The sequence below is a fragment of the Cygnus atratus genome, chromosome 13 (assembly GCF_013377495.2).
Source record: "Cygnus atratus isolate AKBS03 ecotype Queensland, Australia chromosome 13, CAtr_DNAZoo_HiC_assembly, whole genome shotgun sequence".
NCBI classification, from domain to species: Eukaryota; Metazoa; Chordata; class Aves; order Anseriformes; family Anatidae; genus Cygnus; species Cygnus atratus.
The window spans coordinates 18408703-18423585 of NC_066374.1; the positions used below are offsets into that span (position 1 = coordinate 18408703).

Below are 14883 nucleotides of genomic sequence, written 5' to 3' on the forward strand. Positions count from 1 at the left end.
TGGGTTAAGAGCTCAGCATAATGAGTCTTCAGGATCCCTGGACTAAACACTCAGATCCTAGGGAAAAACCTCCAAAACTGTAAAGAAAAAAGTTATGAAATGGGCTAGTATTTTACATCACAATGGGATAATGCACAGCAAGGCAGTACTCGATGCTCCATATTTAATGTAATTAATGATTCAGTTGAAAGAAAGCTCTCAGGATTGTAATAATTTCAAGGAAAATATGCATCTACCTCATAGCTGTTACGTTTTCTAGCATTTCACTGTTCTGCCATAGTAACAAAAAGAATGCTTAGATGCAAGTCAAGAAGATCTTACAGAAGTAATTCTAAAGACATCACATGCAACATAAGCGTATGTTAGTTTTGAACATTTTGGTACTGTAATTCTTAAAATTAGCTCTAAGATTACATATCAAAATGTTAAAAACCTTAGCTTAGAGTAAGCCGATGCCAAAGGTTGTTTGGACGTTAAGCTTAATGCATATATTAACAGTAGACTACTTTGTTTTTGTTAAATGAATAAGTTCTTTTATTTCAATTTTCATATTAATTGGTTATCGAAGTCTGTAGTAATAGTCAGCCACTGGAACTTCTTATTTTATCTCTGAATGTTTTTAGCCAGGATGAAGAGTCTTTCAAAAAACCTCACAGAAGCAGGCAATTAGAACTGTGGAATACAGATTTAGTTTATTACTGTTTGTTTATTACTTAAACATGTTCATTTACATTCACACGTGTTCTTCTTTTTATGATGGGAGTGAACGCTTCTACATTTGATTCCTTTCTCCCGTGGAGTTATTGTTCAACTCTTATGCAGGCCGTAAGCTTTTTAGGTCGGAAGAAGGTGTTCCTAATAAAGGTGGTTTTCACTCATAGGAGTAGTTGCCGCTGTAGTTGGTGCATCTGCTCACTTAGTGACGGTCAAGAATCCACATCTTGGCAAAAAAATACAGTTTTGTACTGTACAACCTCCCATAAATAGGGAAGCATTTCGAGCCATTTGCTTTTCATGTTTGAGTAAGCTAGTACTCTTGGAAAAATAAAAAAAGACAAAAAACTACAACTGATGCAATTTGAATTTCAAGTGAAAACCTGGACCTCTGGCAAGCTTTCTAAGACTTCATCGGAATTACAACATTTTAATTTTATCTACTATATGTCTAGTTTAATAAATCATTTCTAGGTAAATTTTCAGGTTTCATTTAACTGAGATAACAGTATAATTGAAAGTTGATGAACAAAAAAAAGCTTGTTTATATTCAGAATATCACTTTCTATAATATTGCAGACTACATTGTTCCCATCTTGCAGGATCATCAGGTTAAATTGTTTTCAGACTGTAAGAAAATAAGATTTGGGGTTACTGAAATACTTGCTTGTGTTAGGTGTACTACTTGGATTAATTTCTATCTCATGTTCTCTACAAAGGTCTGAGTTAGGTTAAGTACAAGGTTTAGAAAACATATATGAATGAAGTCTTTGTTTACAGTTTGCTTGCGTTCGTTACCTTGTATAGATCATTTTATTACTTTTAATCTCCAGCCTTGTTTGCGTTTATCATAATATACTGCATAGGTGATCATGGTAGATAGTTTTGAAGTGGCCTATTATAAAATACTAAGTTCTAAGTTTGATTTATAAATACTGTCCAAGCATTGCCATCAACAGTAGCTAATCTTATTCAAAATAGTCACTTCACTGCAGTGTTGCCATAAATTCCTGTAGACGGATTTTAAACTAAAGTTAGCTTCTGCCAAATAGTAATTGAAGGAGCTCTATTTCTCTGTGCCAGCTATCTGTCTCAATAAACGTAAAATCTGTGGTTCTTTTTAGAGAGCTACATTTACCGTAGATATTAATGAGCTGTTGACATGTGAAATTTCAAGGATAGATATTAAGTGATTTAGAGAAGTAATTTGCAATTTAAAATGCGGAGATTGGCACCTATTTTAAACTCAAAGTTGCTGAAGGAAGGCGGATCAAGACTAAAAGTTGGTTACTTCAAGTGAATGTACCTCCCACAGTAATTGTTCATATGCATAGGATTTTCTCCTGGTGGTTTGCTATCTTTTCTAATTTTGGTCCTTTGCCTGTTTTCTTCTATACGTATATAATTGTGTAGTGGTTTGGTTATTGAGGATGGGGGATTAGAGGTGAAGCACGTTTAGCTACATTTTGTATTTGATTTCCAGCATCTAGAATATAACATTTGTAGATGGTAAACTTGCTCTGTATGTCATTCTTTGCTGACTTATCTTTCCATGTAGAATTTAACTGGAAGACAAAGGAGGACTGTCAAGGTGCAGGATTTTAACTTCTCTCTTGTGCTCAGTTTGCTCTGTCTACTTCTGTCTTTCTGCATCTTGTGACCTCTTGTCTTTTGACCTCTCTTTGCATATGGAGTACTGAAAAGTTCCTGGAGTCCAAAATTGTTTTATCTGAGCATTGAAAAACATCACTACATCTGTGTAGTATGTTCCACTTCATGCTGTGGCTGTCTCATTTTTTCACGACTTGTAAAGTACATAATGTAGTACAACTCGTGCCTTCCTGTAGCCTTCTTTTTGATCTTTAGCTTCTGTAAAGTGAGATAGCTGTATAAGCGCAGCAAGCAGAGAGGGAAAAGGTTGCTTCTCAAAGCAAGTCATTTTTTTCCAAGAAAAAAAGATGAATTATTTAACTTCCAAAAGGAAACCTAGGCAAAAAAAAATATTCTTAATTCAGGTTAACCCTTTTTTCGGAAAAGCTGTTGTTAAATTTGTTTAGGATGTGAAATTATAGCAGAGGTGCTACAGTGTAAAACTGTCTCAAGTGGTCCGTGATGATTACCCTTGCTATTTTTCGTTACCGTAGGATGTAACGTAATTACTGTAGTACCGGTGGCTACCATCATCCCCCTTTTGTTGAGCTGGAGGATCTCAAGCTATGTTTAGGTTAACTGTTTCTCTTGAAATGCATGGAAACTTTTCATGCTCCAAAACACAGTTACTATGGCAGAATGGGAATTTCAAAGAAGTATCTGTGTTCTTAATAGGTAGCACATGAAACTTCATGGGTTTGAAGCAGAGGTCATTTTGTTTTCAGATCCTTAAAATCGATGTGGCAGTAACTTCCTGTGCAGAAGACAGCTACTCTGATGGCAGGAGACTCCTTTCTGAAAGATCGAATGCAGGACAGACAAATAGAGGCAGCTCTTGGGAGCGATCATGAGGCATCAGCAGCTTTTTTTCAGACATCACCAGTTTTGACTGTTACACCATGGCTGTAGGGACATGGCATTCAGAGGGGCAGTCTTCGTTACAGGAGTAGTCCATGAAATACCTTTTCTGCTCTTAGTCATGTTTTACTTGTGTAATTCATGCTTTTGAAAGTCCTGGGTTTCTGAAATTGCAGTCTGTCTTCAAAAAGTACTGTTAGGTATTCTCTTGGTTCAGATTCCAAGAATGTTAAGTAGATGGAAATAATTTTTAGTTTCACTGTTCCAGGCAGGGATTTCCTAATGCTTTCAAAGTATTTGTAGAAAAAATGGTCTTAATAACTGAGGAAAAAAAATCACGAACTAATGTAGAAGTGAGAATTAAGCTTTTTGTAGTGGTACTGCAGCTACATTTCCAAAACTTAGCAAAATAGCATAAGCAATTTTGACATTACCTCTAAAATACAGATTCCTGATTTGAAAAATCTGAACTAAAAGGCGAGTATTTTAATCCATATGAACAATCCATATGATACAGGAGATTTGAACAACTAGCATTTAGGAAATGATTTATGCTACATAAAGAAAACTTGCATTCTCTAACTTGTCAGAAAAAATATTTTCTAACTGTATTATTATTTCTTCAAAATGTGTTTTCACAGAATTGTGTTTGCAATGTTTCATGTTCTTATCTAGAGGATAATTGAATTATAACCCTAAGAAAAGGAAAATCTGTCTTTGTAGTTAGCTAATGTAGCAAGAGAAGGGAGATATTTAGTGATGTTGGGACAATATTTTAGCTTTAATTAGGCTTTGATCTTGACTATTACTTTAAAGAATTCCTTGTTTTAGCCCATCTTTGGGTAATTATAACAAAAATGCCGGTTTACAAATGAGTCCAAATTGTAAAACCCTAAGTCAATTCTTTTCTTTCTACTTCAAAACTTTTCCAAAAAAAACTTCCCTCATTATCACAATAATTATGCCTTGTCTACCTTCTTACTGTGGTGTTTTCAGATGGGAAAATTAAGCAATCCTGATTCATCATGTAATGTAGGGTGAGATAATTAAAATTCCGACGCAAAAAAATCTGAAAGTTGATGCTTCCAGAGAAGATTAATACTGGAGGTTGTGTACCGTAACTTGGGAATGGTGCTCAGATGCCAGAAGAGAGGAAAGACAGCTGTGATTCATTTTTCGTTTGAGAAAGACCATACCATCTTCTCAGAACTGATTGAGCTTCAGAACAGAATTATGTGGTGCTTTGTTAAAAAGATTGATTCGCATCAGTGGTGGTTAAAAAGGAAAGCAGTTTCAAAGGAAAATCCACCTGATGAACAGAGGAATGTTTACATCAAAGATGTCTGGCAGCTCACAAACAAACTTTCATAACTTTCTATGAAAGTAACGTATCAATTTCTCTTACTGAAAGTTTTAATTCTAAATATGCTTGAATTTTTATTGGTATAGTCTCAAGAAACGCAGTCCTAATTTTAGGCAGGTGTTTTCTGCGGTTTCTGTGACCAATGGCCTTGCTTGTTCTGACAGCCAGATTGTATTCCATATTCAAGGAAACTTGGAACTAAAGCAGCAGATTCCCTGAAAAATAAATCTTTGTGGCTGTGGGTTTTTTGGAAGTCCCGGAAGCAACAGATAATATATGGGCATTGAACTTGTTATTCAGTGGAATTTTGGGAAGGAGGAAGAAATTGACCTGCGCTATTGACAGTTAAAACAAAGCTGACGATTATCAGGGCAAGCAACAGCAAGTTGCTGTTACACAGACTGAAATCTGGCGGAATCAGGCGTTTTGTAATACACTTAATCTTCGTCACTTTGTAATCAAAATGGTACCAAACAAAACTACTTCTTAAGCCTTGCCCACATCATTCATGTAAGGAGGTAAGTACGAACTCATTTCTGTAGATGATTAGAGTTTCTGGTTGGTAACAGATCTGCAGATGAAGCTGTTGTTCTTGGAATAACCAAATCGCAGGATAAACAACTTGGGTATCCATAAAGTACAGACTGAGTCCTCCCTGAGTCCTCCCCGTTCACGGCCTTAAACAGTTGAAGCCATCCTTATTCAGTGAATGCTGCATTTTGTTGTCTTTTCAAAAGATGCCCTATTTATGTTCTTCACTATTGCCTTGCAGTGGCTGAAAGACTTTTTTAGGTCAGTTTCTAGTCAGGAACAATTAGGCATTGTTTAGCAGACATCTGTCTTTCATATGCTAAGTAAGCAACATAGTATAGAGCATCACCCTCTGGTGCTGTAAAGGGGCTGACGCTCTTAATGAAGCCTTTGTCGGTACAGATAAGCCCTGTCAAAAACAATAGAATCAACCCCAAATTTAAGTTTTCGTTTTTATCGTATGTATTTCTACAATCCAGAAATGGAGGTGGTTGTGATAAGATTTTAAGTTTGTTGGGTTTACCAGTCTGCGTTATTCTGTAAAACACAAAACTACCTTCCTTCCTAAATGTTTCTTTTTAGCGTACGCAGTAACACTAGATGGCCATTCAGGAGGGCAGTTTTGGTACACTACACTCTCCTGAAGTGCCAGCAACGGTGCCAGAGAACAGAGTTAAATCCTAAAGTGACCATTTTATTTTGTAAGAACTATTGATTTTATCAAATGCAGTTGCTCCGATTGCAATTTTTCCTAAGTTGTTAAATATTTAAGATCTGATATGCATAGTAACAAAAGTTAATTCATCCAGACGGCCAATGTTTAGAGAAATACTGGTAGAAAAAAAAAAAATTAAAAGGGAGTGCAGAAACTATCTCATTAACAGCAGAACTATTGATTTCCTTTGATTTAAAGCAGGTAAACCAATATTTTCAAGGCAGAAGGTGATATATATAAACTGAAAAATAGTCAAGGAGATAAGATCATTTTCTACAAATCAGTTCCTTTGGCTCCACCTACAGTATATGCAGCTTAATGATGATTTTGCCAGAGAATCTTAACAGTCTGTTGTAATCTGTTCTGTAAACAGTAGATAAACAATAGAGTGAACTTTCTGTTACTTGACATAATGGGTAAGGGAGATGTGGGTTCTACTGTCTGCACCCAAGATGAATTTACTTAACCTTTTTGCCTATCCACCTCAGGGACGACTGCTAGTTTAGAGGTGGCGTGCAGTGCTATTGTGTTAGCTTTCAGATCAGCTTCAGTCAGAAGCTGTATGGCTGGGTTCCTGTGTCAAAGCTGGTAAGTTCCACAAGAACTTGAAGCTGTTGAATATAAAACCTTAACTGGCTTTTCTGAGGGCAAAATTGAAACTGGCGGACTAGTTAGTTTCACTCCACAGTAAGTAAAGATAACTATAGCGATGTACATATTTGCGTTAGAGTGTTGGCCAAAAAAGCATTATTATCTATATTTTTCTTTACTTGCAGCATCCTGTGTGCTTTTCTCAGCATTATTTAATTTACCATCTGAATAATCTGATACTGGACTACAGTTTAGTTGGTCAGAGATGAACAGAAATAAATGAAAACAGAAATTTTACATCTGATCAAGGATTTTGAAATATTATACCAACTTCTGTACACTGCACCTGTAAAATCTGTCATCAAAAATATTTTGAGTGTCTCAAAACTTGGTTGGTTTACTTTAAATCTGAAAAAGCTGTGTTTTCTGTCTGTCAATTTTCACTGTTGTTTTTTCCTTGCAGGAGAAATTACTATGGTGGAAACTGGGCCAGTTTTAGCTTTTCAGGATTATTGTCCTGGATTAAAGAAAATCAGGTAAAAAATTCTCAGATTACTTCTTTTAATGTTTTTTAATGTTCAATCCCAGTTGTTTGCATAATTTATTATAAAACAGATTATCACAGTGTTCTTTCTCTTTGGTAATTTTACAAATCCAGTAAGTTTCTACTTACCAGCTTCCCTGGTTAAAACTCATCCATATGGCCTAGTACGCTAAGACTGATAACACCTGGTAAATTGCCATCTGAGACCAAACGGTCTAGTGCTGAGTTGTACTTTTGGGGTTCTTGAATTTATGTAGGAGCAACTATACTGTAGTTTTGATTCCTTTCTGAGCACCTTCTGCAAATTTCCTACACTGATGTTTCAACATCTTTTGTTTTTCTCTTGTGCTTTCAGCTGATTCTTCTTAACTGTAAGAAAGGTAGTTACTGGATCCTTCCATTGAAATGTTCTGTAAGCAGGACAAAAAGATGAATCTTGATAGTGTATTTTTCAATTACCAAAGTTTGTCTAATTCATGACAGTCTACTAGAAATCTTTTGAAGATGATATTTATTTAGGCAGTGAGCACTTAGACTGTATTAGCAAGTGTCTGGTTGCGTTGTTTACTGAAGCATTATGAGCTTGTTGGTCTGTACAAGATGGGACTTTTTCAGTTCAGTCTCATGCCTGATATTACATGGTGCTACCTTCTGGCATAATCAGGGGAGTTGCTCAGTCTCAGAACTTTAATATTCTCAGTTTTCTGTTATATGATTTAGAGATTCCTGTTTAGACAAATTAATAATTTTTTTTTTACATTCAAAGAGTTTTGTATCAAAATTTGGAAATAACTTGGGTGCAACAGATCTGTCTTTTATAAGATTGTATTCAAACTTACGTTCAAATCTCTACTAAAAGTTGCATTTCATTTACCATTATTTTCAGACCACTAGGGCTAGTAATGTAATACAAATGTTAGCGTGCTATAATAAAGCAACCAGCTCTATTTTAATTCCAAAAATCTGTATGGAAAGGACATTAAAACAGTAAAAACAATTCTTCATATATTTTATTTAACATATACGGAGGTACAAAGATTGTTTGAGAATACAAAGATTTATATAGATTAATAGCAGACAGACAGTACAAAAAGTAATTGTATAATTGTTTTTCCTAAGGAAAAGTCAGATATCAGTGATGAATGTGAAGACTGGAGAAAACTGATCCTTGAGAATGAAGAAGTTATCTCTCTTAACAAGAAGGATAAAACTATTGAACATGTAGAAGCTTTCTGTTTTGGCGAGTAAGTATAAATAAGAAAATCTACAAATTATTTTGTATACCCCCAGTAAATGATTATATTGTGCTTTTGGTTTTAAGCATTTCACCTTGAGTAGTTGAGTAGTGCATAGCCATAGTAATAGTAAAGGGAAATTGGGGGGGGCCTCAACTGAAAACGGAACTTCGTATTCATTATTTTTATCTTTGGAGTTTTGCACTGAACTGAACACTATGCAGAATTCCTCAAAGGTTCTTTAGGAGAAATATTTAAGTTTAACCTTGAATCCTCTAGCTAACATCATAGGTAGCTGGAGGAAACACTGACACATACTCGTATAGAAACACATATTTATTTCTGTAATCATCACAGTTTAAAATAAACAAAAAATGAATATTTTGCAATCTGAAGGTCACAGGTACAGAATATTCCAGAGTTCTTTATTGCACAGTAATGGCTGTTAAACCTTACAGCAGGTAAAATGTTATGCTTGTTTTAAAGCTGTATCAATTGAATATTTTAATTGTAATCATATTGATATATTAAATACTGTTCAGAGCCAATATTAGATTACGTTTCTTAGTCTCTTAACTTTACATATGATTTTTCTAAGAAGATGTGGTATTCATTGATAGCTGGCTCAAAAGTAAGTTCCCTAGCCCTAAGACTTCACAGTTTGTTGAACTGAGCATTATACTCAAGTCTTCCATTTTGTCCTGGATCTACTTTTAAGCCTTTAACTTAGTCTGGCAGTACCATGCTGTCTGTCTTCATCATCACCAAAACCAAAAAGAAAACACCCCCCTCTCTCTCCCCGCAACACACAGGGGTAGATATATAAACCTAACAAAGAAAAAGGTTTTCAAAATAACACAAAACTTTCCGAGAGAGTCAGTTATTGTGTTTCTGACAATCTACACATTCTGGCTAGATTCTGTTGTTTTTGCTTAACTTTTATAACTCCTATGAAGTAACCATTAAACATTTATTTTGAAAGTATAAACAGCTGGGTAGCAGTATAATATACACAGTGCAAATCTGAAATGAATGGCCTTAGAACAAAGTGCATCCATCAAAGGAAAAGAATACTGTGTCTACAACAAGCTGTATTGAAAAAAGGCAAATGGCTGAAAAATAAATAGTGAACACCTGTGCTGAATAAATTAACCAGCTGGTTGGCAATTTTTCATTTGACCTATCTGAAGGGGTTGCTGTTACAAGGCATTAATAAGACACATTCATTTTAAGATATTCCTTTGTTAGTACCATTAATTGATGAATGGTAGAGGATAATATTCTAAATTTACACAACAATTTGTCTGCAGATGTATTATTTTTTTCTGAATTAGGAGAATAATTGTTGGTACAAAAGTTCAATTTGAGTGATTTTTATAGACAGTTTTTACATTATTCAGGGATATTTCTTCCTATAGGAAGAATGTCATGAATTTAGATTATATACAGGTTTTACTCGTTCATTATGAAATGCGTAGAGATGCAAATCATACAAATGTACGTATTCATTAAGATGGAATTGAATAGAGTTAAAATATGTAAATACAACATTTGTTAAACTGCTTTTCAGTAATACTACAAAGACAACGTATTGTGAATCCAAATTTTATTTTGATTTTTTTTTTAATAACAATGCAGTTTAGTCACATTTTAAACGTGCTGTTACATTGAACTTGGGAGAAGATAGAATTTTCTCTGAATTTTTGCGTTACAGAAAACTGTAGGATGGGTTGAATAAAAAAATACTATCCTTCCTTATTGCATTAACACATCTTCATTAACACCATATTCCAAAATTCTTAAAATAAGTACAGTAAGTAAATAAAACCAAACAGAACCCCAAAATTGAATTGACCTTCATTTGTAGTTCTAATAGAGATTACTTTTTAAAAACACTTGACAAAGTACTTTGTCTTTTATATTTTATAGTTATTTAATGCTTGCAGTATAAAGCAAGAAGACAAAAAATCAATGTACAGAAACAGACTTCTTTCATTAGTGCTTCCTTGTATCCATTTCTGTATTTCCCAGGGCAATATTTTACCCCATTCACAGATACGTACTTCCTGGTGGCTGTGCACAAGCTGAGATGCACCAGACTCTTACTTGCATCAGTCCATACAAGCTCCCTGAGTTCAAAAGGAGATAAGCAAGGAAGAACTTCTAAAGGAGAGGATTTGTCTTCCCATTTTTATTTTTGACTTGAACAGAAATTGTGCCTCTTCCTTCCATCTCTAAGTCCACAGATACGTGAAGGAGCATTTTTATGTGTACTGAATAATTTCTTGGTGTTTGGTGAATTTTAACCATCCTGATAGTAACTGAAATTTTGTACTGTACGTTTGCAGGTCACCTTTAAAATCGTAGTTCATTAGTTTTCAGCCAAGATTAAATTGTTTATTCAGTGCATTAATGGCTTGTGGTATAAAGATAAAAAGATAGTGTAAAATTATTGCTGAACTCCTTTCACTTACAATGACATTGATTTGATTCATCTCAGCTGGTAGCATAAACTAAACTTCTAAGTTCAAAAGTACCAGTTTCTAAGGTAGATGTCATTGAAGTTCAAGATAAAACGAATAGATATGATTAAAAGTGTGGGTCTGCTTTGTAAGAGGAATTTTAAAGAATTGTGTTGTGAAAAGGAAATGGACTAGATAGCACTTGTGTGGTCATTTCCATCCTTTTAACTGCCTGTCTGCATCATACGCATATTAGAAATTCATCAGAACAATGAACAAATTTGTAACACGCAAAATAATAACATAGCCATGTGAGGGAACTTTGTTCTATATGGCCATTATTTGAGCAGCTAAACTGAATGCAAGATAAGAGCAGAAAAAAGTAATCAAAATTTCAATGTAAACTTCAGTTCAAAATTCCGTGCTGCTCTTAAGGACTTATTAAAATAATAGATGGAAAGTAGTCTTAGTTATATAAAGCACTTGTATTTTCTTCTGCAAGTTTCATTTTTAACATATCCAAGCTTAATGACTTTAATGCCTTTTTTGCATTTTGATTTTAGAGGGTTTTTATCCTTAGGAAAAGCTTAGGTTGCATTACTCCGTTTTTAAAAATATATTTATTTTGTTCATGTAGATGTGTACTGTGTATCACCAGTGGAGCTTTGATTTTCATGTTAAGCTCGTTCAATCTTTTGAGTTCGCTAAATAAGAACACAAAAGTGTTTTCTTGCGTTTTTCCCCAGTAAAAGCACTCCTCTTGAATGATTTTCAGTCAAAGAAACAGAATTCTTTAGTGGGTGTGATACACCCCATTTGGCCAGGATAAAGCAACTAATGCTTTTTAAGAAGGGCTTGAGCTTTCCATTCCTGGCACAGACTCAAAACTTTAAACAAGATTTAAAGACTCTTAAAGACTTTTTTCCCCCCTTCCTTTTTCCCCTTGTGTTTTTAATCAGTCAGGATTCAGCCAAAGATGTTGAAGAAGCCGGTGCATTGCCAAAGCTGCCTGTATTTGGAGCCTCTGGTGCTGAGGGGGTTGCTCAGGACCCAAACAAAGAGCGCCCACCACTGGAGAGTGCCGTAGCAAGGGCTGAGAGCTGGGAACCAGAAAAGGCTGCAAGTGTGGATCCTGCAAGTACAGCGGAAGGGAATGATACAGAAGTAAACTGTGAGAATGAAAGTTCTCATAGTCTGTCTTCAGGCGAGTCCGCTCCGGATTTGGGAAAAGCTGAAGCTGCACCATCAGAAGTTTCTGCCCAAGAACCAAAGAAAATTATGTATTCCCAAATTGTTAGGGAAGGCAGAAGGTTTAATATTGATTTAGTTTCCAAGGTAGGAACTTACTGACAGAGTACATTTGCTTTGCTTGATGTGATGAGATTAAAACAAACAAACAAACCGCAACTTTTTAAAGAGGTCTGATACAGTACCTCTGAAGCAAAAAAATACATTCTCTGGAGAAGTAAACAAGCATTAGTGTACTATGATAACAAAGAGAAGCAATTTCGTATGTTGCTCTTCAATGTTTGTTTATGACCAAAGAGACTATAAAGCGTAGGTCAGAAAACTATCCATAAAAGCAGCTATTTCCTGAAATTTAGCATTTAGGTAGTATCTACAAAGCTGCTCTTTTTAAATGCTACCATTAAAAAAATAAAAAAAGGAAAATCAATCTAAATGGGGGTGTTTGATACTTTAAAAATGAAAAATAGTTCTTCCCACCCCCCCGGCTCTCTGGCAAAATTTGCATTGGTCTCTCTCTGGCACTTGGACACAGACCTTCTGCTAGTGTCCTAGGGAGTGTTCCTGTACCTTTATCTTAAATTCCTGTGTGATCTTGCAGATCTGTGTGATCAGTTATTCAGGGCCACAAGACTTGCAGTGTGTTTAAACTAATCTCCAATGGATTGAGAGTGCTTTTAAATTCAGACATATGTCTTCTGTTAATAGTTACACTTCTGTCCTTTCGGTATTTTCATAATATATTTGTAGTTTATAGAAAGTAAAGGTAGACATATTATGAAGCAATAGAATAAAATTAAACCTTAACTGAGGGTTTGAGTAATTTGCATTTAGAAAACGCAACATGATTGTTTCAGGTAATTTAAGAAACAGACAGGGATGATTTACTTACGCAGGGGCACGTGCATTACTGATACTTGGAAGTGATGGTTGTAAAGTACAGTGATCAAGGATATATAGTGTACAATTCAGAAAATCATCCAAGATGATTCTCTTAAGCTACGATCCTCAGAATTAAAACCGAATGAGCAGTAAGCTGAAACCTTCTCCCATTCTCTCCTATGGACTGCTTTCCTGCCTGCCTCTGTGTAATCACTTCAATTTATTTAATATTCTTTTGCACCTATTACATCTTTATATGCTTTTATGGAGACTTCACTTTACTGTGTGTACTTAAGAAGAGTTACAGAAAATATCTTACAAATGAGTACTATTGATGTCACTATTTTCTTTTGATGTAAGCATTTTCTCTTTACTCACCATATTTTTTTTTGTTCATTGTGCAGCTGCTTTACTCCCGAGGTCTGTTAATTGACCTTCTGATTAAGTCGAACGTTAGCAGATATGCAGAGTTTAAAAATGCTACAAGAATTCTTGCTTTTCGAGAAGGAAAAGTAGAACAGGTATCGTAGAATAATATACTGTGTGTGTTTAATCTCATCGTTTTAAAGTCAAAAAGCTTGAAATTGTTTTCATGAGAGTTTTGTAACAAGCTACTAATTAAAAATCATCTGATATTTATTTCATTCCCGGAATGAGAAGGGTTTGTAAATGTTATATCTAAATACTAAAAAAAAATAAAAATTAAATATGCAGTTCAGTAAAGTATTCTCATGAATCTTTGTCTAATCAAATACTTAGACCTTGGTCTGACTCAGCAGTTAATTCTTAAAGATTCACAGGTAGTAGATTTTCAAATACCTGGCAGAGATTTGATTTGTCTCTCTGTTACTGAGGAGAGAAATCATTGGTCTGATAATGGCAACAGGAGGTATATGGCATAGTTAATTAATGGAAGCTGTTTTCATTAAAACTGCAGTCAGAGGAGATGCAAGTGAAATTGAAGAGAAATTAAAAGGAAAAGAGGAGGAAAAAGATTTTAGAATATCTTTATGGAAAACGGATAACTTTTCTTGTTGTTGTAATAGAAAATGGAAATAAATATATAAGAAAATAACTATAATAGAAGATAGGACTTTAAAATATCTGTAAGGTAATTAGCTATAGTGTTGTTTCATGCTTTTCCTACCCAGAATATGGACAATATCTGAAATTATAAAAAAAAAAATGTTTTCCAGGTACCCTGTTCTAGAGCAGATGTCTTCAACAGCAGACAGCTCACTATGGTGGAAAAGCGAATGCTAATGAAATTTTTGACATTTTGTTTGGACTTTGAACAACACCCTGATGAATTTCAAGGTAGGGTTTCATTGAACGGTCTAACACCCTTGTCGTCTTCTGAGTTCATTCAGTTGTGCACAATATTGATAGCTCTCCTGTATTTTCACTTTGTTTATTTTTATGGATTCATTTTCAAAGTATACTCTGACCTTTTCCAGACCATCAGTGTTAAATTCCAGACCAATTCAATTTGAATTCTTCTATTTAAGCCTCATCCAAAGCAGAGAGTGGGTGTCTATCACCTTCCTTCCGTTAGTCAATTTTCCTCTTCAACCTCATGTACCTAAATGACATTAAATTTATTTTACTTCCAGAGATAGTTAAACACATTTTGTTCCTACACTTTAAAGTAACCTGAGAAGTAACTTGGAGTATTTTGAGTCAGGTTAGTCTAATGTAAAGACTTCAGAATTTTAAAATTGCTCCTGCTGAGATCATTACATACGTTGAAAGGCACTTTTAATAGGAAGAGTTCATGATAGTTAAAATATTTTTAAAGCTTTTTTTGATATAATTTGGAGTTACGTAAGAAGATTAATATGATACAAACTTGAGAACTTTTTTAGAAAGTTAAAAAAAACTTGTCATTTTATGCTTTGCATTGCTGTACAATAGGTAGTAAAATACATTTATAATATAACTGGTTGAATCTTAAACACAATACATGGCCTGATAATAAACACTAGGCACAGCATTGATGGAAGTGCTTCTGACTCGTGAATTTTCACATAATTGAAAAGAGCTTAAGAACAGAACTCTGAATGGTATTGAAGCATGCTATTGCCTAAATGCAA

The 14883-nt window shown here is 34.7% G+C and overlaps 1 protein-coding gene across 1 annotated transcript in view; it reads left to right on the forward strand.

Moving 5' to 3' along the window:
* CHM (CHM Rab escort protein) overlaps positions 1–14883 on the forward strand; it is a 63443-nt gene that overhangs the window by 13225 nt on the left and 35335 nt on the right. Inside the window, exons 3-7 of the mRNA XM_035541159.2 lie at positions 6886–6958; positions 8086–8210; positions 11623–11998; positions 13195–13311; positions 13987–14107. Coding sequence (XP_035397052.1) covers positions 6886–6958; positions 8086–8210; positions 11623–11998; positions 13195–13311; positions 13987–14107 — 812 coding nt within the window. The remainder of the gene's footprint in view (positions 1–6885; positions 6959–8085; positions 8211–11622; positions 11999–13194; positions 13312–13986; positions 14108–14883) is intronic.